At 40.4% G+C, this 26,283-nt stretch overlaps 1 protein-coding gene across 4 annotated transcripts in view; it reads right to left on the bottom strand.

The window, feature by feature from the left end:
• Positions 1-6,895: 6,895 nt before the first annotated feature.
• Ttc21b (tetratricopeptide repeat domain 21B) overlaps positions 6,896-26,283 on the bottom strand; it is a 59,720-nt gene continuing 40,332 nt past the window's right edge. For 3 of the 4 annotated variants that reach the window (XM_050123161.1, XM_050123177.1, XM_050123183.1), the window contains 7 exons: positions 24,643-24,793; positions 24,276-24,437; positions 21,013-21,208; positions 15,840-16,064; positions 12,865-12,985; positions 8,768-8,835; positions 6,896-7,391 (listed from right to left, as the gene is read on the bottom strand). In XM_050123161.1, coding sequence (XP_049979118.1) covers positions 7,314-7,391; positions 8,768-8,835; positions 12,865-12,985; positions 15,840-16,064; positions 21,013-21,208; positions 24,276-24,437; positions 24,643-24,793 — 1,001 coding nt within the window. In that variant the 3' untranslated portion in view covers positions 6,896-7,313. The remainder of the gene's footprint in view (positions 7,392-8,767; positions 8,836-12,864; positions 12,986-15,839; positions 16,065-21,012; positions 21,209-24,275; positions 24,438-24,642; positions 24,794-26,283) is intronic. The other variant, XM_050123169.1, reaches the window with a different exon arrangement.

The following is a 26,283-nucleotide window of genomic DNA, read 5'->3' as shown; positions in this document are numbered from 1 at the left end:
CAAATGGGCTTCAGAGGGTTTGTGTTTGTTGTGGATGCTGGGGTGAGGTAATTCCAAACCACTTTCATTGGATTAATGAGAAATGAATGAGTTAGGATCCAGGGTTTCAGTAAGAAGACTCATGGAAATAATTCTGGTGGAATCAAGAAGCTCTGTGGAATGAGTTGGAATTTATGGGATTTTGTGATTCCTAAAATATACATGTATACATGAAACAAAGTACACCTATGTGATCCATATATATGTGTTTTCATGCATGTATGCATGTTTACTGACTGCAGAAAGAGCACAATTTTATGCCCTGGGATCAAAGAACAGATTTTTGTATCCATATTTCAATTATTTTTCCTTTATTTATTTGTTGTATAAGTGTGTGGGCACAAGAATTCTTTTATGTGTGTGGAAATGGAGGATGATTTGTGGGTGTCAGGTCCCACCTTCCATTCTGTTGGTTCTAAGGATCAAACTCCTGTCATCAGATTTGGCTGAAAATGATTTTGACCTCTGAGCTGTCTATCTCTTCTCCTACCTCAGGTTTGAATTTCAAATATCAACGCCCCCAAAAGGGATTCATGTCTTTTCAGTCTTGCTTAAATGCCACAGAATGGAAATGCCTGGATTCCAAGGCCCTGGGCAGAGTAATCAGAAATTGAATCTAGGGGACCTCGTCATGCTGGAAAGTAAGGAAGCACACACAGTAGACAGAAGTTTCTGTCCCGTCGGGTCCCATGGTCATTCAGTCCCAAAGAAACACACAGAGGTTTATATTAATTATAAACTGTTAGCCTACTAGCCCAGGCTTATTGTTAACTAGCTCTTACAAGTTAAATTAATCCATCATTCTTGTTTATGTTTAGTCACGTGGCTTGGTACCTTTTTTCCAGTAAGGTATTCTCATCTCACTTCCTCTGTGTCTGGCTTGTGACTGCATCTCTGCTTTTCCTCATCCCAGAATTGTCCTAGTTGGTTGCCCCATCTATACTTCCTGCCTGGCTGCTGGCATTTTATTAAACCAGTATGAGTAAGAAATTTTTACACCGTACAAGAGCATTATCCCACAGCAACACACACACACACACACACACACACACGAATGATGCAGGGTGTCACAAGGACACAGGAATTGGCTAAAGGGACTTCAGATGCCAAACCTGAAAAAGCTTACATACCAGAATTACTAAAGATATTAATAGATTATGAAAAATCCCGAAAACTTGAAATTCCTTATCCTACAGGCTAAATTAATAGATTTAAAATGGAGAAAATATCTTTTCATAAAGTAAACTTCTGGTTGCTGAACGCTGTACACTGGAGGAGAAAGAGGTAATATCTTTTATGGCCATTGAGAGGAAATGGGATCAAACAAGACTAACAACACAGGTAGCAGGAGTTTTGGAAGAAGAGTGGTAAGCGCATGTGATCCCCAAAGTGTCTCTGGGGATTTATAGTTGTAAGGAGAAATAAAGCTATACGTGCAGAACTCTGGGTAATCAAAGCTAATTCACCTGCCAGGCAAATGGACTTGTGTGTTTTTTTAGATGTGATTTTCTGAGGACATAACACTCATGTTCTGTGCTGGCCGTGATGTTTATGATCTCAAATGGAATTATCAGATAAACCCCAAATAAATAGTATTATGGCATAAAAATCAGGTGTTTTGGGGGACTGTAGTTACCTAGAAAATGCATGGCATAAAAGACAGAGAAAGTTTGAAACTTAAAGATTTATTTATTTTATGTCTATGAGTGCTCTACTGCATGTACACCTATATGCAGGAAGAAGGCATCAGATCTGACCATAGATGGTTGTGAGCCACGATGTTGTTGTTGGGAATTGAACTCAGGACCTCTGAAAGAGCTGCCAGTGCTCTTAACAAGCCATCTCTCCAGCCCCAACGCTTAAAATTTAAACAAGGCTAAAAAGACAGCAGCTGAGCAGAGGGTAGATCCTAATCGAGGGGGTGAAGCTGGGAGTGGGGAAAAATCCTATGGGATCAATTGGTGAGAAGGTATTGTATCCATTCCGAATTTCCTAATGTTGATAATGGCAACAGTTTGACCACACAGGCAACTATCTTCTTATGGAAGAAATAATTAAGGCTAGAGGTGTGTGTAACTCACATGCTACTCAACCCAATCTTGGGATGCTCTGAAAAAACAACCCATGGTTATTTATATGTGATTGTGTAAATGCATATAAATATTAGCTACTTTAATAAGTCTCTGGGTAAATATCTGTTTTGGTGTGGGAGCCTCTGCAGTATTTTCATCTATGCAACTCCCTACAAATCTGAAATGATTTCCAAATGAATTGTTTATTTGACAATTCATATCTGTCGGTGGAAAAATTAATTTATACTGGAATACAAATGGATCCTTAACATTTTAAGAAACATATGAAGGACCGCACTGATAGCCTAGTGAGTATTTATAAAGAAGCCCGACGAGTTGAGTTCTGTCCTCCAGAATCCACATAAAGAAATCGAGGCATGATGATACCACTCTGTGACCCAGTACTGGAGAAGAAAAGACAAGTTGATTTCCGGGGCTTGTCGGTCATCTTAGCACACCTGGCAAGTTCCAGGACAATGAGACGCTCTGCCTACAACACACAAATGACAAAACATAAAACATGTGGCTGGTCCCGAGGCATGAAAGCTAATATTTTTCTCTGGCCTCTATGTGCCTGGATACACATATAGACATACACACGTGCACACATCCAACACCCATGTACATGCAACATACACAGACACACCACACAAACATACACACAAACACACACACACACACACAGGAAAAGAACCAGACAAATATATGATTAGTCAACACATCCAACAAAACATGTTTTGACTGCAGAGAAATGACACCAGGTTATAGGCCCATGTCTATCTTGTGAGGCATGTGTTCACTTATTTTAAATTTACATATATATACACACATACACATATACATACATATATAAGTATATTTATATTTGTGTGTGTGTGTAGACTTTCCTCTACTCTGTGATTCTTGCGTCACACTATCTTCTGCACTTTATTCTGTCCATCCTGGCGAGCGTGAATAGCAATTTTCCATAAACACTGCTCTCAGCTAGGAGTTTTCATTTATTGAATCGGCTGATTTCAATGGTCTCGCTGTAGTTTCTTGAAAAGAACACTTCTGCAGGGCAGCATTTTGGCTGCACTGTTTTTCCTGAGAGCAGCTAAGCTTAGGGAGCCTTCCAGTGATCGCTGAACCGGAGTGATGCTGCCGTCTACTGCCAAGCACCTGTCCTGCTTCAAGTGTTTTCTCAGGCGCTTACATCACTTCCCCCATTAAAAATACAACCAGGCTGCCTTGGGCGGAAACGGAAGTAGTAATTACCTTCCTAAAATATCCCTGTTTTCTTAAAAACAGCTTAAGATTGCCAAAAGAACTTGCTTGAAGGAAGATAAAAATAACCCACACTATCTGAAAGCAGGCTGGCTTAAAGACTGCCTTCCCTTCTAAGGTTCACCCCTAGGAAGGAGGCATTCAGAACCCCATTGCTCAGCTGTCTTCTTTTATGGGCTCAGATTGCTTTCGTGGGCACCGCGCCAGCTTTCCCGATGAGCACTGTAAGGCAAATTGCAAAGTGAAGCGTTTGCCTCAAAAACATCTGGCTCTAAAGAAAGGTAGGGAGAACTAGGTGACACATATTTGCTCAGAACTATGAATTATCACGTCTAGTGCCACACCCCCTTGCCCCCATCTCAAATCTGTAAGGCCGACTTCTAGCAACCACAACTCGGAACATGGAAGTAAGTGGGAAAGTCCCTCAAGTCCAAGCCAAACAGGCGCCAAGAGTCCATGTTTATGCAGGACAAGGGGCTGCCCTTTGGTCAAAGACTATTTACTATAAAACAGCTAAAGCCTATTAGCATAAGTGTTCCCCCAAACACTTTTGGACATGCCATCTCCTTCTGAAGTTTCCTTTCTTCATTTCTTTACAAAAATTGTGCAACCCTGACTCGTTCTAAAGTTCCTGTACCCCACTGTTTTCCTACTTAGACTTTCCCAAATCTCTGGATTCTTCTTCCTTCACTGTTGACTGGCTTTTCCACATAAATATTTCAATACCAAATACTTCTTTCTTAAAAATTAATCAGGCCAGTCAAAACTTCTCTTAACCCTTTTCTTTCCACTGTCCTTTATCTAGATATTAGACTTCTAAATATCTGTCTCTTCTGTCTCCTGATCCTTGCCTCCCATTCTCAGGGTGTCACTAATAGATAGCTCTGTGCCCCTTTGGGTGAGGGATTCTCTGTGTGATCCTTCAAGGGTTCCTCTGTCCTGTCAGACAGTGCCATTTCCTTGAAGTCTCTCTTCTATCTTCTCACTCTGGATCTCAGGCAAGCAAAGGAAATTAGAATATATTTTGTCGGAACAATTAGAAAAATTTGACTTAGGAAATGAATGTCAGCTCTTTCTTTTCCAATTCATATTTGCTAAGAGCTTTGAACAGTAAAAAGGAACTTTGCAAAGGTTGCCCTCTAAAAATTACATTTAAAATGTCCCATTTTTTATTGTAAAATGTTTATTGTCGTTGGCTTTCATCATGGCAAAGAAATAATTATAACTCAGTTTAAATTATAATTATAAAACAAGAATATATATGGGATATATATATATATTCAGTCTTGTGTCTGTATGTATAAGGGGACTGTTATATATGGGGCTGGTTTATTTTTTTAATTATAAATTTTTGAGAAATGGGTATATAATTTGAACAATTATATTTTTCAGCTTTTACAATTTAAAGAGTTAAATATTATTGGAAAAATTTACTGAGTGTTTGAATATATTTAATATCCACATAGCAACCCATCATTAGATAAACGTGAATATATTTAGTTATTTCTTTCTATTGTTTTTAATGTGAATAATGTCAGTTCAGCAACAACAAAAGAAAAATAAAAGCCCTGCTGCCCATGGCCTCCTCCATCCCCGAGGCCCTGCTGCCCATGCCCCCTCCATCCCTGAGGCCCTGCTGCCCATGGCCTCCTCCATCCCCGAGGCCCTGCTGCCCATGCCCCTCCATCCCTGAGTACTCCCCACTGGTGCTTCTCTAAACAGGACAGGTGGTCCGGGGAAAGACTCGCTGTGCGGCCTTATTTCTAGGGCAGTGCATAGGCACAGCACTTGCCTTCCATGCATTATTTATAAAGAGCTCAATCAGCAGCAACAGCGCCACATGAGTCTCTGGAAACGACTCGTCTTCTTTGGTCGCTCTTCTCAGAATCTTGATTCCAATCTACTTGAACCCTAGTCTGAAGTTCAACCTCAATCCCTCTACCACTCCTGTAGGAAGCCCTCCCTTCTCAGGCTTGCTCTGGGTTTTCTTGGCTTTGGGGAAAGAAAACTATTTCTACCCTGGGGTACCCCCACTTATCACACTAGACCTGTTAAAATCAAAGCATGCTAAACTTCCAAAGACTCCTCTTTCCCTGAGGGCATTTATTGAGAGCCAGGCTCCATGGAAGCTTCTTCTACCTGTGGGACTTCTGACTCTTCTCTATCCTGAAGGCAGGCACAAACTTATACTCAATGTACCGTAGCTGTTGAAAGTATAGTTTGGAGTGGTAGCTGCCTAATCTGAGCTTCAAGTTTCAAATACTTGTGATTTAGAGATGTCATTAAAAAAAAAAATCAACTCAGCGGAAAAAAAAATTCTACGGCGGTCAATACTGAAAAGTTTCGATAGGGTGGCAGGAGCCAGAGTGGTAGGACGGTTACATTGAAACCAGCCTGGCTCTGGCAAAGGCTTTTCTAAAGCGATAAGAAAAATAACGAAAGGAGTAGGGCCGTTAAAGGGACTGTGCCCCGAGCGCCCACTCTCAAAGATGCTCTTGCTCCAGCACGGCTGTACTCCTAAAGGTTCCGGGATGTCTCACAGTCCACCCCCCCCCCGCACATGCGCACTCTGTTAAGGATGGAATAAGCATCGTGTGGAAGCTGAAGGGGGCAGAGGAGCCAATGAGGAGTCTCACCACTGGGGAAGAATTCTCTTTCAGCAGCTGTTAATGCTCACAGTTCTACAAATAGGGGTTGGGCAGTTTGGAGTCTCTAGAATGGGAATAACACATTTCCCAGAGTTGGGATGAGCAAGTGTTGTAAGACATGTAAAAGTGTTTTTATTAGATATGAAATAGTTCCTAAATGTCATTATCAGAGTTTTATGAAATGCTATAGTTGCAATTTTAGTGAGGAATGATTGGAATTTTATAGCACATGATTGGCAGTAACGGGACAGGAAAATCACAGAGATGCGATTCCCAAAGTAATCTATTTTAAAGAAAATCAATTATTAAAATATTTTATTGCAAGTGAAAATAAAACTGAAGACTATTATATTTTTAAAAAACTGAAAAAGATGTAAATGAGACACTGAAGAGAACCCTGAGGACTGAGCTGGTTAAGATTCGGGCATTTGGCCATAAAAAAGCTGAGCCTGGCTATGGAAGAGAGCTACTAGCCAGGGCTGGGCCTGCAGCTGCCCTCACTCTCCTTCTGTGCTTTCTGAGTCCCTGGTGACCAAAAGCAACGCCCACCCTTCTCAGCGGACCTGTGCCTCGGACCCATCAGATACACGGACTGAGATACATCAGACTCAGTCAGTCCTGGGGCTTTCGGGTAAGAACTGCCGGGCTACCTATTTAAACAGGTTTCAGAAAGTGGCCATTTAATATCGCACTAGCTTTGCGAGTAGGAAGCACAAACATGACAAAGCTAGGCAAAGCATGCTTTCAAACTTTTCCAGGAAAGGTTTTTCTAAGAAATGCCATTTCCTCTAATATGTAACACTGCAGATTGTCCTGTGAGATTATATTTATTCTACAAAACAACGCATCTTTTGAGTTCTGAGAAAAATGTAAATCAGATATTGACAAAAATCTTTATTAAAATATACATTTAAAATCTTTTTTATAAATTACATGAGATTATATCATAAACTATAATAAAAACCAACAGATAACTATAGACTTTAAATAGGATTGTTGAAAATCTAATGCTCTTTAGAAAAGATATAACACCTAGACCTTAACAAAAATATCCTCTGTAGACAGGAGCTAGCCTTTATCAAAGAACTCCCTCATCTGCAGCTAACGGAAGAGGAAAGCTGGCTCTCACCCAGCCTCTCCACCAGCAAACACCACAGAAGATGCTCATCCGTGGACAGCAGCAGCCTCTGCTGGAGAAGGGGGGGACAGGCTTCTGTGACCTTGTCAGCTGGAGCTGTGTGACTTCCCTGCCCCCTCCTGCTCAACAGCTCAAAGGAAATAATCATTTTCAAGGTCTTAAAGATGCACGGGCCTTATCAAGTATATCCTTTCTGATTTTGGGGTAAGCTGGATGCGCTTCAAGAACCTGGGAAAGAAAGCCAAAATAACTTGTAATGAACGGTTGAGAATGAGGAACCACGACTCTTACTATAAACGGGCATTACGGCCAAGAGGTCACTGTATTTACACCATAACTGTAAGATTGCAAAGGCGACCACAGCTGTAGTGGTGACTCATTTAGATGAGCAGGTAAGAGCAGCAGAATATGGAACCACACATGGAAACATCCCATACACGCTTCCTAAACAGATGGCTGAGAGGGCAACTTGTAATACTTCTGTAACTCAGCTACTTCAAATGGCTAACAAACTCTGGGCGATGAAGTTACAGGGAGCATGCATCAGCTTTCCCTGGACTGCTGGAACACTCAGATTCTGGGAATACCATGTCTAAGCGTGAGGAGCTACTGGTTTAAAAAGAAAGAGCTCTACCAGTGACCCTACCATGCACTAGGATGCGTAGCCTTGCTTGCTCCCTAGTGGGAGCCTAGAGCACGTCTGTAGCGTCCACAGTTACCTTAGTGAGAAACGCTCTTACAGATAAAGCAGTCAACAGCAGTCCCCTCCCCTCCCCTCCCACTACAGCAGTGTGGGAACTTAACTATCTGATCGAAGGGACCTGAAACCATTTTAAAGAGCTTATTCTGGAACTCTTGCTTGCATGGAGGATCATGAGACATGGCAGGTCCAAAGGAGCTGTGGAAATTCTAAACCTGGAAAGAACTTAAATATGCTATTTTAATTGTGGGGTTTTAATGGAATGAAATGCAGAAGTACTTTTTATAGAGTAATCTTATCTGTAATTTACAAATCAAAATTCTCTAATAAATAGATTCAAATATATTCACAAAAGGTTCCACTTCAAATAACGACCTGGGAAACCAGTACTATCTTCACATGCGTGCCTGGTGCTGCAGAGGCCAGAAAGGATGGTGGGGGCCCCCTGGACCTGGAGTTACAGGTGGTTGAGGGCTGCACATTAGCGCTGGCAACCAAACCTGAGCCCTCTGCAAGAGCAGCAGACCTTCCTAACTGCTGAGTCATCTTGCCAGGCCTTCACATATCTTCCAAACTGGGTTTTGTTTAACATGTTTTCCCTACTAGCCTTTGTCTTTAAAATGACACAAACACTTTACTACTTGAAGTCCAATCATAAACACGTCCTTGTTTTAAATAAACTTATTTTCTAAATTTTGAGCGGACACTGATAATTTCTTCACAATTTATTTAATAAACTAGCTAAAGGACTGCGTTTGTCTATTGCTTTCGATTGGATTACATTTTGAGAGTAAAAGAAACTTGTCCATCTGTACTTTGAGTTATGAGCCCTAGCCTTTAAGAGCTGAGCCATCTCTCCAGCCTCCATCTGTACTAGCAAAGAAACTGTAATTTAAGCATTTACCTGGTGACAAATGTCAATTGCATCCACGTATCGTTTTGCTTTTAAGTAGTTAAATGCCAATTTGTAACCTGTTAAGACAAAAAAAAGATACAGTGGTATATGGCTTTTTTCCTTCCTCTTTTGTTGACTCATTAGAGAAGCCCCAAGGGAGGCTGTTGGCCAAGCTAGCACAGAGAAGTGACATGGTATTAGAAAAGGAAGGGAAATTAAGACGTGGAAACAGAAAAGAGCAAAGCTAAAAAAAAAAAAAAAAGTATTGCAGTGAATACCTGTTGGGAGAGACACTGCGCAGTGTACTGGAAAGGTCTCATTGGTTTCAGGTTACAGTAAAAACTCATCAAAAGGCAGTAAAAAACACCATACCCACTAATTTTTATGGTACAGGTTCATTTTGTTCTTATTAGGGAAACTGATTTCTGTAGCCAACCTTCTATTAGAAGAGGAAGTACCTTATTTAAGCAATTGGATGAGTCAATGAGTAATTTCAGACAGAGAGAGATTCCAGTCATGAGCCAATCCCAGAAAGTTAGAGCAGGAGTCTAAACCACAGGAAGAGGGTGTTGTGGTGTTTGAAATGGAAGGGTAAGGCCTAGGCTGAGCTGGCTGGGAATCAAAAACACTTCCTCTTTCAGGTGGGGGTGAGAGGGGGATGACTACATTCGTCAAGACCAGTGAGCGGTAAGACACAGAAGAAACCAACCCCCTTCAGAGTCCTTGCTTAGGAGACAGCAAATCAGAGAGCAGCGCAGGTGATTTGTCATCAGATGCCCAATTAATGAACACTAAGTCTTGTCACAATTATGCACACCAAAATGCCGTTCTTCTAGTGTTGACAACTGCAAGTTTTAAGACACTCGAGTTGATTATTGCTCTCCTACAAGAACTTCAAGAAAGAGAAAACTAAGATTACACTCTTTCCACCTCCTCTTCCACAATGGTCCCTGATGTGGGATTCCCCCTGTGAATATGTTTTATTGCCACTGGTTAATAAAGAAGCTGCTTTTGGCCAAGGACTTAACAGAGTAAATCCATGCGGGAAACCCAAACAGAGATGGAGAGAGAAAGAGAGGTGGAGTCAGAGAGATGCCATATAGCCACTGAAAGAGACAGACAGTTTGGGAACTTTATCAGTAAACCATGAGCCTAGTGGTAAAATACAAAATAATAGAAAAGTGTTTATTTAAGATGTAAGAGCTAGCTAGAAATATGCTTAAGGTATTAGCCAAACCGTGTTGTAATTAATATAGTTTTTGTGTGAATATTTTGGGTCTGGGCAGCCGGGAAACAAACTAGCAGCCTCTGCCTACAGGTCCCCAAGTCCTGGGAGGAGAGGGTAAGTATCGATGCCCAGTTTAGAGCTGAGCATTTCTCATCCTCTCATTACCTGCACCGTGGCCACTTGTGAGTTTCTGAGTCACCATCTACTGCAAATAGAAACTTCTCACATGAGGGTTCAGAGGTGCATTTATCTATGGTCAGAGCAATAAGCCATTCACTAGGAGTCAGTTTAATACTCTGGCCATTTAGCATAATAATCTAATAGGTTCTCCTTTAGGGTCTATGGCATGCTAACCATGCCCAGTGAGAAAGTTCACTTCCTGTTACCTGCAAGGTAGAATGTTCAGCTCCTTCTTCATCACCATGTCTGCGTGCATGCCACCGTGTCCCGCCATGGTGATGATGGACGAAACCTCTGAACTGTAAGCCACCCAATTTAATGTTCTCCTTATAAGAGCTGCTATGGTCATGGTGTCTCTTCACAGCAATAGAACACGAAGAGAGTGACTACTTTGGAATCCCAGGCACATTGCCTGAGATTTTGGTTTTCTTAACTATTATTATTAAACAATTATTAACCTCTCATAGTATAATTATACTTGTTTTTGTTTTTATTTATGGCTATGGGTGATGGTTCATGTGTGATGTGCACCACTTGCATGTCTGGTTCCAGCAGAGGCCAGAAGAGGAAGTCAACTCCCCTAGAATACAGATGGCTGTAAGCCATCCTGTGGGTGCTGGGAACAGAGCCTGGGACATCTGGAAGTGCGTCTAGTGCTCTTCACTGCTGAGGCATCTCTCTAGTCCCTCTTAGTGCAATTTTAAAGATTATATGGTAATCTTATTATGGAATGTTTTTAAAAACTTTGGAGCACCACATAGATAATAGCACTTTTTTTTTCTGACAAACTCTATATTAAAAACCATGACTTGAATGTTGAAAGTCAATAAGGTTATCTTGAACAAAAGCAAAATGAGAAAGGAAATAAAGGGCTAGAAAGCACAGTGAATATGTACAATACAGGCATGAAACATCTCTCAAAAGTGTGCACAATCAATTATAGGGCAAGCAGGAGAAAGGAAAAGCGAACCAGCAGTCTAGCGGCTGCCATGTAACCTAAGCATAGGTGTGAGTGGGTCCTTCCCTCACTGGCTCTCAGTTCCTAGTGCTCTTCTAGTTAAAATATTATCTCATTTTAAATGTGTTCTTGTGCATAGTTAGACAAGGTATGCAACTATATATATTAAATGTGAATTATAAATATATTACCGGCATCTCTATCTTGGTGCCATTTGCAGTGACAGCACCCGATTCTGAATGCTATGGAAACAGTATGTAGTTTTCAGGGGTCTCTTGACAAGTGAAAGAGAAATGCACCGTATATTTGGCCAGTCAGACTGGAGGAGTGGATACAGTGACAGCTGGAAAGGGGAAACAAAATAATTGAAAATGTCGGAGGACCAGCTATGAAAGGAACGCCGGGACAGCTGCCAAGATCATTTATAAACTACAATAATGTAAGGAAAAGCTGGCGGGCTGGAGGCTCTGTGTTTTCAGAAGCTTCCCAAGGAATGGAGTATATAAATAACTTGGAAACATTTCACTCTGGGATAAATTATCAAAATTATTTATATTTTATGGGTATTTAGAAATTTACATGTTAAAAGGCGACTCTACCTCATGTGATGTATAATATGAAATGGAATGAAAGCTTCTAAACAATCATTAGTTCCTGCACTTTGTCTAATCCTGAAGACACACAAGTCAGGGCCGAGCTACACAGACAGCACTGAGTGAAGGAAGAATGTCTGACTACAAGTCAAACCCGCCACACAGCTGTTACAGACTGGGGCCATCGCAGGCTAAGCTAATAACTTAAAATTGCCTAATCTAATGAAAACATCAACACCTTTATACTCACAATGAGCCAAACCATATTTAGAAACACATTGACATGCAGTAAAGCAGATCCGAAGGGACCTAGCAAATAAAAAAAGCAGTTTTACAGGCTTTGTGGCCACAGAAACGTTCTCCATCACTCTCTCTCAACTATAAAAAGCCCGCCAATGTTTTAAGGGAGCGTAGGTGAAGTCTGCTTAGCAGTTTCAAAAGACCATGTCAAACGGGAAAGGTGACAGTCCTCTCAGGAAGAACAGAAAGTACCTGAGGGTCACATCAGGAGGAAGTTCCACTGGAGGCCATCCTCTGTGAGAGGGAAGGACACTAGTCTGCACCACAAGACAGATCTGTACTGCTTCAGTGAACCAGACTCAGCTCAGTGGGAGGAGCCTCATTACCAGGAGGCTGAGGCTAGTCACTGAGCGCACTTCTGATGTCACCCAACTGTTCAGAGACTCTACTCTGACGGTCTTCAAGCAAGAGTCTACAGACACAGCTGATGATGGTTCTAGATGCTCAGAGTAACACAGTCCTTTGGAACACCCCCAAACTGTACTTGAATGTTAAAAGGCTTTAGAAGATCAACAAAAGAAACGTAGGTGATGATCTAATGTAAGATTTGCATAGTTTATTTGGCAATGGGATACTTTTTGTCTATAACGTTACCTTTTTGCAAACAGGAGAGCGAAGGGAGAGAGGAAAAGGCAGAATCAGTCTAGATGAAAGTTGCCTGAAGACAAGCCGGAACTTCAGGAAATCATACTTAACTACATACAGGCAATAACTCCTGAATACAAAACACTGACAATGGAAGTTGGTTTTTAAACATATACATGGTTCTAAAGATGCATTTCAGAGAAGATTTAGAGATGATATGCCATTTCTTGAGAACACCCTGGGCCCAGTGTGCGGAACTCACCCACGGCTGGGTTGGTCTGGTTGGTGTGTTTCCATGCCATCTCGTAGTTGAAGGCCGCGTCTGTATATGCTTGCTCTTTCTCCATAATGTAGCCCATATATTCATAAGCTTTGCAACAGGACTGAGGGGAAAATGGAAAGCATGAACAGATCAAGCTCTGTACCAATCAAATTTCATGGATGTGTATGACATGCGCACCAGACACACAAACCCATCTAAATGGTGGCTCAAGGAATGGCTTTCAAACTTGACTCTGACACCAAGAGCCAGCGCAAACCTTTCAGGAGCAGAATTTGTTGTATAGAAACACGTATCATGGTGTGCATGTTTTACTCATATACAGGCACCCAGATTATTGTGAATAATTTAAACACATATATAGATTTAATATGGATATATAACTTTCCTTCAGAAATTTAACTACTGACTCAGCTTCTGCCCCATATGACCAAGCAAAACATCCTCAGATGCTATGTAATTTTAACCATATAAATGCTGGGAAGCTTCTCTAAAGAAGGCTTCCTAAATACCACCAAACTCATGGCACACAGAATGTACCAGTTTCTAAATCACCCATATAATCAGACACTAGTCATATGTCAAATTGTCATCATATAGTTTAATTTTTAAAAAGTTTGTTAGAGAATCTAATTCATGCCACAGATCGTGAGTGGTTTGAAATAGTTCAAGTCTGTTTTGATCTAGAGAATTTCTCTTCTGTCTCTCTTATCTTAACCAAAAGTAGTACAGTCTCTACAGGAGCATTTATTCCCACACAGGTTTAGCTGACTGCATCTTTGTGGTATTTCTATAATATAGTCCAATAACACTGATAGTTCCTGCTTTTTGCAGTGATTCTCAACCTTCCTGATATTGTGGCCCTTTAATGCTGTTCCTTGTGCTGGGTGACCTCCAACTATACTTCATAACTGTAATTTTGCTACTGATATGAATTATAATGTAAACATCTGATATGTAGCATATCTGATATGTGACCCCTTAAGGGTCACAACCCACAGGTTGAGAAATGCTGTTTTAGAGGCTCAGTCTGTATATTTCCTGTATATGCTGACAATTTATTGTAACATTTTCTTCTTATTCTAAGACATTTTATCAGTATTTTCATTAGAGCCACTTCCCATTAAAACACAGACAAAATGAACATCTGGGAAAGTCCCTTTTACCGCTTAGATGCTCAGCCCAGATCAGTATTAATGTTTTGATATTACTTTTTTCATTTCATTTGATTGAAGATACAGTGTACATTTGCATTTAACTTAATTATTGTGTATTCTGTCTCATCCCAGAGTTGTCTTTGTCACAGACATTTTGTTCTTCCATAATAAAGCCCAAGGTGTTTGCTTTTCTCCCTTTTTGTAATATTCTGTCCATTCCTAAACTCATCAAGTTGGAAAAAATAGTGATACTTATCATTGCCTACTACTTGGAAAAAATCTTTACATCAAGATGTTTTACCAAAGAATTGACTACTTAACAGTGCAGTTTACAGAAAACCCAGGACGAGGGCTGAATTCTTCCCAATCGTCTGACAAAGAAGTCAGTTTATTAGCACGCTGCAGTGTTGACTAATTTTATTTTCTGTTCGTATTTTTAAGGAGTATTGGTTTAACATATTGGATGTGCTTTAATCTGATGCAGTTCTCATTCCCTTTAGTACTTGGTGTCCCAACTCTGGCTGCCGGACTGTCTTCAGTGTGGCTCCCGAGTGCCTGGCATGACTCTCACTGTCTTTGATAGCTTCCTTGCCATCTGCTATGGCAAGATGCTCTAGTGTTGTCTTAGGCTTCCTTGGTCCAATTATCAGTGATTTTCACTTTAAAATTACATAACTCAAGGTCCCTAAGCCTCATGCTTTCAAGTAGACAAGCCAAACCAACATGGCTGAATGAAGGCTCTAAAGGAGCATCCAAGTTTCATCATATAAGGTGTTGTATCTGCTCAGTGTTAACAAAGCTGAGATCTATCTGTGACAGAGTTTTAAATCATATTCAATGTTGCCTAACATCAGTCTAGGCATAGAGCATTCAACTGTGCAGTAATTTAGATTTTAAAACTTATTAATGAATATTTTGTTTTCAAGGCCAATTTAAGTTAAATTTGATGAAACTGGTCATTTAAAGAAGCCTGCCAATTGAAAAATGACAAATGCATTGTAGTTTTTAATTTTTAAGACATTATCTTAATGCTATTATACTCCTCCTTAAAAAGTAAATGATCCATTTTATAATCTAATTTGCTTAAAGAGAATAAAAAAAGATTTACTGTGATTAACATTTTTAGCTAATTGGTATGAATTTGTGAATATAAACAGCCTCAACTTTCTAAGTCAAATATAATTATTTCATTTATAATATTCAGCGAATATTTATAGTATTTCAGTGAATACTAATTCATATCTGAACTTAAATATGTCGATGGTAAGTATTTTCTTTATGTGTATAAACAACAGAATGTAAATAAAAGGGTTTACATTGTGCAGACTTGAAGATTTTCCATTTTATATCTAAAGATAAGAACTTTTATTAAATTAAATTGGAAGCCTCCATCTCTGTTATGCATAGGGGATTCTAATCCTATGGAAATGACTTGCAGCTGCAATAACTTAATCAAAAACACTTCTTAAAGGGAGGGGCAGATGGCCACAATTAATACTCTGCAATTTTCATTAGCTCTGGGATGAGATGGGTAATCACTGCGAATGCTTGACATTCCAGAAGCACTTCCTGTAAAGTAGGGCACCCTCAGCTGAAACTTGAAGCTGCATAAATCTATCTTCCCGTTACCTTCAAGAGAACACAGCTTCTTTCCTTGTCACTCATCATGTTCATTTCCTGATTACAGTAAGAAGAAACATTTAAAATTCAAGACCCACTGGGGAAACATCAGGAATTGACGCACTGCTCTACAGCGGACGCTTACAGAACACAGCTGACCATTGTTTCTCAGTCACCTACACGGTTATGGCACAGGCACCGCTTTAGTAATTCTTCTGCCATGTCATATTTCGCTGACTGAATGTAAATATCAGCAAGCAGCAGCCAGCTCTTCTCCAGGTCCTCGGCTTCAATAGGATTCCAAGTCATTTTTGCAATCCGCTTCAGCTGGTTTCTGGCTTTTGGAGTCTGTTTTAAGATCATATACGCTGTTGCCATTCCCAAGAGAGCAGGGATATGGTCCTTCTGTAAGAAAACTGAACTTTAGACCACAAGAAGCACCACCCGGGAAGCAGCAAACACCTGCTAGGAACTCACCTGTGCCTCTGTCTGGCTGCATGCAAAGTGACTATCACTCTTTCACACAGCAAGGGATCCCCAGGAATCCACTGTGAGGAAATCAATAAAGCTGTGGCCCAGATGGATTCACAAACTATGCAGATGCTGAAGCGCAGTCCCAGCGACCAGTGCAACTTCATCTCTAATGGGACTGCCTGCCTGATGTAGTTTTGTACAGAAACAGAAAGACTGAAACCTGACTCCGCCGTAATGCTTCCCGAGCAGCTTTTCTTTCAGAGTTAAAGCTTTGCCTCCTTGGTTCTCTTCACCTGTCAAACAGGAGTAACACTTTCCCATCCAAATGACGGACCTTACTGCTACTTTCCCACTTTTATTCACAAAAAAATTCTTCTCCCAGTGAAGTTTAGCTAATGAAATGCCAAAAATAGGTGTGCCCCAAACTGTTTGCACAGTCCATGGAATACTCATGGTTTAAAGCAGACTTCTAGTTGTAGAGCCTGCACTCACTTGATAGGGTCTATAAAGCACAAGATTCCTTTAGATAAGGGTAAAGCCCCAAAATGTCAGACTTCTGTAATGCCAAGAGGCTAATAAGAACTGGCACACAAATGGGAACGCAGACTTAAGCAACAGTGTGCAAATCCCCGACTAAACTCAGAAGAGGAATCTCAATACTTTCAGGAAGAGGGTCTGAGTTTAAAGCTCGGAGAGCAGAACTGTGACAGAGGAGAGGGCAATGCTGTGGCCACAGCAAAGACTGTCTGTAAGGCTGCATTCGGACAACTAATGGCAAACATCCAAAAAGGAGCATGGAGCGATCATCTGATTATGGCCAAGACTGGTTGAAGTCAGCAGAAAGAAGGGAATGTATTAGGGCCTGGCAGAAACAGGGGGATAGACTACTTTCTTGGCTCTAATGTTCTTTTCTTACTTATTTTTGTTTATTTGTTTTCTATTTTTTGAGACAGGGTCTCTCTCCATACCCTTGGGTGTCTTGAAAAATCACTAAGTATACCAGGTTGTCCTCCAGCTCACAGAGATCCACCTGTCTCTGCCTCCCTAGAGCTGGGATTAATGACGTATGTTGTCACACCCAGGTTCTAATTTTATTCTGAAAACAAAGCTTGTTCACCCAGATAAGAAGGCAAGGCAAAAGAGTTTCATTTGGTACCAAATCCAATCAAATGGAAGTAGTTTTTTCAGAGATTGTTACAAATTATGAAACCATGTCCTATTCATCTCGGGAGGACAGAGAATGGCAGTTAACGATGGCTGGCCATACATTTGTCAACTGGTCCTACAAGGACCTACTAAGAGACTAGTCCTGCATCTCTTCACATGAGCAAAAATGTCCATACCATACAGATTTAAAGTAAGTCTTTTATTTTACAGTCTTCAGTCTGATTAGATTAGGTCAGCTTTTTCTTCCTTTATTGCTTGGTCACTGCTATGTGAACAGTCTCTCTCTCTCTGTGGTGTGTGTGTGTGTGTGTGTGTGTGTGTGCATGCGCACGTGCATGTACACACATGCACGTGCACGCTTGTGTATGTGTGTCAAGACCCAGGTGTCTTTCTTACTCACTTTCCAAATATTCTTTTCTGAGTCAGGGTGAAGTTCAATGATTTGGCTAAGGCAGTGTAGTCAATAACGCCAGAGATCCCAGCCCCCCAAGTGCTAGGACTACAGAAAAGCACCTCTACTTCTCTGACTGATATTGGGTACTGGGGAGTCTGAGCCCAGGCTTGATTGACAAGCACTTTACCAACACAGCCATCTCCCAATCTCCATAGCTAAGAGTTTCTGAAACTGAAAACCTAGTTCGAATCTCAGCAGTAGACCATTGGGCCTTCTGACCTTAGACGTGAACTTAGCACTTTCCAGGTACACACAGCTTCTGAAGAACAATTCCTTTACTTTCAGCCACCGCAGAGGACAAGTCTCAGGGGAGGCCAATACAGTGCCAACGTGATCTCTACACAGGGTTCAGGTGGGCCCACAAAAGCCAGTGGACCAGTGCAGCACAGCCTCGTGCACCGTGCCCCTTCCCTATGACTTCCTGTCACGTTCCTCTGAGCGACACAGTGCTCTGAATTAGACATCATGCTTCTCTGCCTTTGTTCGTACTTCCCTTCACTCAGAAGATGCTTTGCCCACTTCTCTCTGTAAAAATGCAAATTTCCCAAGACCTTGAACCACAGCTGTTTCTAGAATCCCAGCTTCTATACAAGAGTCTCTGACTCTCCTTATATTCCCTTCCATTTCCAACTACAATGGAGATTAGAACGCATTTTCTGGATTCAGATAACCATTATATTCAGTATGCTTCTCTCATTTTTTCTGAAGATTATGAAAATTTGAAAAGAATACGCTATTTCTTCCTGTGATTCACACACTGCTGATCCCGACTGGCTGCTTAATGAATATTCATTGTAGTGAATACACTGCCTATGAGTTACATGAAAAAAAAATGCAATGCAAACACCGTGTTCCTGAATTCTAGTTCCCCATCACCATCTCTTGGCTGATCCAGTTAGTAAACAGATTTGCAGGTAATACCCGAGTAACACAGACAGGCAGGCTAAAAACAATGCAGTCTCATCTCCACAGAAAACCCTGCTTAGTCTCTCGATGAGAGAGCTGCAAGGCCAGTCACTGCAGCTGGCTTTTATTTCTCTTAAGCTTTACAGGAGAATGATGGATTTACTCAGTAAAAACTCATGACTATGTGATAGATTACCCCTCACAGCAGTTGGTGGCTGGGACACCTAACTGCAATTTGTACCTTTCAAAATTCTTTTAGATTTGCATGAACATTCCAGTGCCCATTTTTTCAGTAGCTGACTTTCATCTGTTACAGAATGCCAATTCGGGTAGGCCTATTCTTTTCTTAGTTTTTAAAAAACAAAACCATATCACAGAAACAATGTATTGATGAAATATATATTATTTTATTTATAAAATATATTTATAAATATATTTTATTTCTTTATAAAAATATATAAGACGACACAGTGAATTACTGTTGACCTTGAAGTCAGACTGCTCATCTTTAAAATGGGAACAATAATCATGACAGCCTCCCTTCCAAGAGTCATGGTCTGAAAATTAAGCTGTATTTTAGTCTTATAAATTCTATATAATATATGAATATTATATTCTTATTATGACCTGACCCATAATATAGAAATTAACTAAAGAACCCTTGTTACTTTGCCTTCATTACTGCCTTATGTTTACAAAGAATGACTCTCTTTTATTAAGTGAAATGTTTAACATCATATTACATAAGTTTTTTGGACTAATTTTATTTTTGTAATTTTTTATAATGAGAAAATCTATACAAACCAGTATGTTTCTAGATCTGAAAAACTCACTATTTTACGTAACAGACTTAGATCACCATTCTAAACTAATAGTGCTATCAGCACTTCATTTAAGGAGTTTTCACAAATGCCTTTTCCTGGGTTTTGAGCCTAACCTGACATTAACAATATCACACTGTCACTCAAAGAAGGAAATTGAAGCAATCCTGAAAGGCATATTTGGTCGTCTGAATAAAAATGGCCGCCACAGGCACGTAGAGAAGGGCAGGATTAGCAGGTGTGGCCTTGCTGGAGTAGTGTGGCTTTGTTGGAGGAAGTGTCACTTGGGGGTGGGGTTTTGAGGTTTCAGATGCTGAAGCCAGGTCTGGTGTCTCATTTTTCTTCCTGCTACCTGCAGATCCAGATCCAGAGCTTCCAGCTACCTCTCCAGTACCATGACTGCCTGCATGCTGCCCTGTTTTCTGCCATGATGAAAACTGACTAAACTTCGGAAACTGTAAGCCAGCCCCAAGAAAATGTTTTCCTTATTAACGGTTGCCATCATGGTGTCTCTTCACAGCAATAGAAACTCTAACTAAGACAGCTTATCTGCCTTTGTCCCCTCTTCCATCCTTCAGGGCATGTGGCAATACTTTTGAGAACATCATCTTAGTGTTTACAGAAGGGCCCTGCTCTGCTCTCTGTGGTGCTGATGCAGAGGCGGGTTTGTTGTTTTGTCTTATGGTGGTTTACAGTGATAATGAAGCTGTCATCTAAAGCAAGTCTGCATGAATCCATGGCATTTTATTATCAGGGTCCTGGAAAGTGGGCAGTGGGACCACAGTAAGAGAATTTTGGTAGCCTATCTACCACTGTGACCTCCAAGCCAAACCCAATAAGAAAAACTTTTGATATCCTCCGAGAGGCACATAATCGTGAGTTTTCAGGGGTCTAGGGCATTGTTCAGTGGATGAGAAAGAGATCAGTGATGACAGTTAGAAACAGTTATTGCTAACTGTGACTGTTTCTTCCTTAGCAGTACGGTGTACGGGAAGGGAAGGTTTGATCAAACACTAGTGACAGGGACGAGTTTTGAGAGAGACAGGAAAAGAAAAAGGAAATAACAGTAAAAAATATTCCAGGAGATTACTTCAGTGTTGCTAGAGAAAAATCATAATTTTATAACTGAATTACATGTTGCCAGTGCTGAGTCCACTTAGCTCTTCAGCTGGAGAAGCTCCAAGTACACCTGCGTGAGAAGTTGGACCAGCTGGGCAGCATTCATTTTACTTAATAACGTAGACTCAGCCACAGCTACAGCATGAAAAGCCTCCAGAACACAAGGTTCTACTCTTTAGAATTACCTCGTGCTCTTGTGAAGAATTTCCTTTCTGTAGAATTAATTCCATGTTCCCTCAGAGACTAGCACACCAAAATGGATGGAACATTACATAAGATTACATAAAAATATCTATCTACTTTTTATTAAGCACCAGTTATTAGGTCATGTTCAGAAAATAATCAGCTACCCCAAACAGCACTTTGTCTTATCAAGAGGAGGCCCACAAAGCCACAAAGGGAAGCCACTCACCTCAGCGGCTGCGATTTCAGTGAAGGTGTTCAGTGCCTGCTCCACACTGGACTTCTGCTTGGTGGCCATTAAGCAGCAGTTTTCCATGACGCGGAGCTGCAGGCGGCCCTGGACGGTCTGAGGCTTTAGTTCTTTCAGGAGCTTTTCTGCCGTCCGCACTGCTAACTGCACAGATTCCTGCTTCTCAGTCGAACTACTGTGGACATGAAGAATAAACCATTAAACTCATGGCACAAAATGGACTGATATTAGAACTCAGGGCACTGGCTCCTCTTTATCATTCATATAAAGAATTCTTGGTGAAGACCATACATTCATTCTCTTCTAATACCAAGAGATGAAGTATAAATTAATTTTAACCAAAATTACTATCTCCTCAGTGAGATACCATTAAACCCTGAATCACTCTAGAATGAAAACGAGACAATATCTATACATGGCAAAATGTTAATTTTAGCTAAAATATAATTATAAACATAGAACCTTCCTAGGCTAATATATCTGAGGTCCTGGATTCAGTTCCTAGATCCACAAAAAAAGAAAAAATTCTAAGTAGAATCATAATACTGTCCAGTGCTGTTCTAACACTCTGTATACTCAAAAGGAACAAGGCAAGAGAAAAGGGAGGAAATGGTTCTCATACTATATGATTTCCTTCAGTACATGTTCGTCAGTACATGTTCATCAGTAAATGTACAGTCAGTGCATGTTCAGTTAGTACATGTTCTTTCAGGACATGTTTAGTCAGTACATGCTGAATGCATCTTTTATTTGGGGAAATTGAGACTGAGCAAGTAGAACAATTTCTCAGAGATCACAAATGGTAAAACTTTTGCTATGTTAATCAAACATAAAAAAATCTTTTTCACTTTGTTACCTACCAGACACTTGGAAAGGAAATTTTAGTGATACAAAAAAGCACATTTCAGGCATAGTAACAATTCAAATGCTTTATTACACACACACACACACACACACACACACACACACACACACTAAAACCACTTACCTTTTCTTACCCTTAAAGCTTTAAAGAACGATTTCTTTGTGTGTGTGTGTGTGCGTGCGCGCACGCACGCACACATGCACATAAATACAGGCCAGAGGCAACAGAAGCCCCATGAGTTGGAGTTACAGGCCGTTGTGAGCCAACCAACACTGGTGCTAATACCCAAACTCAGGTCCTCTGGAAGAGCAGAGCAGTATGTGCTCTTCAGTACTGGGTCATCTCTCTAGCACAGGCCCTAGTGACTTTAATATTACTGAAAATATCTCTTGACATCTTCTCTGAAGTTCCTATGCTCTGGCTTCCATAACTGTTGGATTTGGTTTTCATTTTTAGCCTTGAGACTGCTAGCCTTAGCCAAGCCGAAATCTAGTCTGTTTCCTGTGGCTACAGATAACAACTTGCAAAAGAATCCTTAACATAGATCTGACCCTTGAGACATCCTTCAAGTTTGTATGTGTACTAGCAACTCCTGAGTTCCAGTTTGTACTTTGAACTCTTTAACTGAGGGTCTGCACTCGGGTACCCACAGGTCTCTCATAGTATATTTATTATCTTAAGTTTCCTAAAACAAACAGGTCATTTCTCTACTTTTAAGCTTCACTGGCCTCTCTAATCCAATCTGGAGATTTGTCCTTTCTTGTCCTAACATTCCTCCTCTCCTCCATGCACCCTCCCCTGGCAGCTACGCACTGTATGACTCTGGCCTTCCACAGCACTTAACGCCAGCGTCCTCTCAGATCACTATCTGTGCTGTGGGCAACTGAATGCTCTCCGATATGGTCTTGCTTTAACAATGGATCACATGCCAATGAAAGGCAGCCACTGCCTGTTGCACACCCTTGATATCTTTATCTGTCCCCTACACAGTTTGAGGGGATACCACCACGTTCAGCAGGAGTCCAGGGTGAAGACTGCAGAGCTGTGGGGTGGGCTAGCACTCAATCTGAGCCTTAGATATGTGACTCTGAGCTTATTTCACAGCGCTGCTTCAGGAAACCAGTGTGCTAATGCACATAAAGAACAAAGCAAACAAAGCACAGGGTAGCATATGGTACCATGTATTACATAGGTACTATTACTTTTTTTCTTTGTTTTGGTTTTCAGTGTGTGTATGGTATGCATGTGTGAATGTGTACACGATGCATGTGTTCATGTGGACGCCTGAGGCTGATACCAGGAACATCAGGAATGCCCTCCAATCATTCTCTACTATATTTATTAAGGTAGTTTGTCTCAATGGAAGCCAGAGTTTGCCTATACAACCAACCTAGTCAGCCAGCTTCCTCTGCACATCCTCGGCCTCTGGCCTCTGAGTGATTGAATTACAAGCCAGCCACCAAGCCCACTGAACACTTATAGGGGTCTGGGGCCTTGAAATCAAGTCTTCATACTTGTGCCGCAAATACTTTACTTACCGAGACAGCTCCCCAGGGCCAGTCATTACTATTACTACACGGACTGTGCTTATTATGGTTGTCAAATTCTGTCACTTTATTTTTGACAGAGGAATTAGAGGAGTGCCTTTGCAATCCATCTATTATGATTTAGGAATGAAAAGCATTTCCTGCCTAATTGTTTTACCTTTCAATATTGAGATAAACACCACGACTAGGATAACTTATAAAATATACTGTTTAATTTGGCTAACTCAGGGTGCTAATAGTCCATGATGGCATAGCAAAGGAAAGTTGAGAAATCACATTTTGATTCACAAACACAAAGCAGAGACAGCATTGAGAATCTCCAAGTCTTTTGAAAGCTCAAAGCCCACCCTCAGTGACACACCTTCTCCAATAAGGCCACACCTCCCAATAATTCCCAAAAAGTTCTACCAACTGGGCACCAAATACTGAGATATATGAGCCCATGGGAGTCACACTCATTCAAACTATACACTGAGATAGAAAAATCATTATTTTCATCTATCTATCTATCTATCTATCTATCTATCTATCTATCTATCTACCTACCTACCTACCTACCTACCTACCTACCTACCTATCTATCTATCTATCTATCTATCTATCTATCTATCTATCTACATATCTATATCATCTATCTATCTATCTATCTATCTATCTATCTATCTATCTATCTATCTATCTATCTTGTATCATATATCATGATATATTTATCCAATCTGCCTTTTCCTCTGCGTCATGCTAGAAGGTGGTTTTCTTTTGATTTCCTGTTTATTATCCCCAACAAATGCTTTAAAAACGTTACCAAAGGAAATGTGTCAATTGCTACTCACCCCAGATCTCCATCAAGGTTTTCAAATACTTCACCGCCAATAGTTTCGTTATCTGGATTCAAGCAGATTTCTATCATATTATAAAGTGCATTTTGGCCCCAATCACTATCTTTTCGAGCTTTATTAAAATGTCGAAGGGCATCATTTGGTTCTCCAGTATACCTAATCGTATGGTTGAAAAAAAAAAGCCAATTCAATCACTGATTACAAATTTTATACTAGATCACAATATGCTTCATAATTAAATCTATTAAAACACTTCAAATTGCAGATTTATTTCTAAATATTAAGAAAAGCCGTTTCTACTTTTTGTACAATGAAGGGAGAAAATCATTATGATGCAGGATTTATCTGCCAATAAATTTACCAAAAATGTAATCCTTTACAGTACTGAAATCCTGGCTCCAATTTTGTTCTGGAGTTGTATTTCTCGGCCATTGAAAAAAATCTTGGAACATCTTCAAGTTTCCCACATCTTCTCAGGAGATCAATCAAACGAGACAAAGTCATAAAATTATCTAGAAACAAGCAATGTTGCAGATATAGATAACATGTTAAGACATTTGTTCTGATTGCTATGATTCTACTTTATTAATGTATAATTTACTTCAAATGAAACACCATGTAATCATCAAGTGACTGTTTTATGTGCTAGAGCTTCCTAATGAGATGTATAGCCTTGGTCCTCTATCAAATGATACCTGTTCTCCCGGCCTGGCTACTGTGGAAGAAGGCGAAACATAGGCATGTCTAGAAAAGGGTTCGTTTTGATGCTACTTTTCCATTTTTCTGGAGTCAAACCTCCTAGAGAAAGCCTTTATCTAGGTCATCTGAAATCTAAAATTCAGGAAGATGGGTTGACAACTGTCTCTGAGACTATTTCCTTGCTTGGATGTGGTAACAGAAGTGCGTCCTGGTGATTAAGGTGGGCAACCACAGTTTTATTCCGGAATTTATTTAACGGGTGAAATGTTGAAGACTAGACTCAGTGGACCAAGCTGCAGCCTTATCAAAGTAGTTGCAGGATTTTAATCTGAGTTTACCTTTTCCTAGAGGAATAATTAATTTTGTTCTCTGGTTTCAGTGCAACTTTCTATTAAGTTCCTTCCAGCTTTCCCTTACCAGTAAGGTACTAGGATTTGAGGATGATTTTGACCAAGATTCCTGAACACCAGAAGAGGAAAAAAATACACAAAATTGTATGTGAAGTAGAAAAAAATGACTCAACTCATGACACAGAGATGAGAAAAGTCATATTTGCATGACCAATGGTAAATTATTTGTAAATAAAATTTGGCTTACTCCCAGCACTCGGGAGGCAGAGGCAGTTGGATCTCTCTGAGTTTGAGGCCAGTCTGGTCTACAGAGTGAGTTCCAGGACAGCCAGAGCTGCACAGAGAAACCCTGTCTCAGAAAAAAAAATAGCTGACACTTAGGGTTTTGATTTTGATTCAATATTAAATAATAAATATTTTCCAGTTGTCACTGAGTCAATTGTCAATGCTACGATTTTAACAGCTGCCTGACAGTATATTATATTAGTAGGTGATTTCTCTGGGAGTTCATGTTTAGGTTGTAGGGCTCCTCTGTTTCAATTACCATAGGGCCTATAGGACTTTATTAAACCTCTTACTACGAGGACTTTTTAGGGTGAATTCACAGGAGTAAAGCATCTACGTGAGCAAACAAACATAGCCCCAATTTTTAAAACAAATTATCCTTGATTTTAACTTTGAAAAGTAAAAAGATGGTATTACATGATGTCTCCACACTCTTATGAGGCCATGTCTGGAGCACTAGATGAACCTCAACCAGATGTCTGTGCACATTGGCAGCAGCGCTGCTCACAACAGCCAGGAAGGGGGCACTACCCATATCATTAAAGATGGCAGATAAATGTGATATAAGCACATAAGACATTAGTTTCTGGAAAATGTAAGCAAACTCTTAACATAACAAGAGGGATGAACTCTGACTAAGCTAAGTGAAATAAGCCAGACACATAGAC

The sequence above is a fragment of the Alexandromys fortis genome, unplaced genomic scaffold, assembly GCF_014885135.2.
Source record: "Alexandromys fortis isolate MF-2015 unplaced genomic scaffold, M_Fortis_MF-2015_v1.1 scaffold_8_9099976_23576923, whole genome shotgun sequence".
Classification (NCBI taxonomy): domain Eukaryota; kingdom Metazoa; phylum Chordata; class Mammalia; order Rodentia; family Cricetidae; genus Alexandromys; species Alexandromys fortis.
This window is presented reverse-complemented; position numbering and strand designations above follow the sequence as displayed.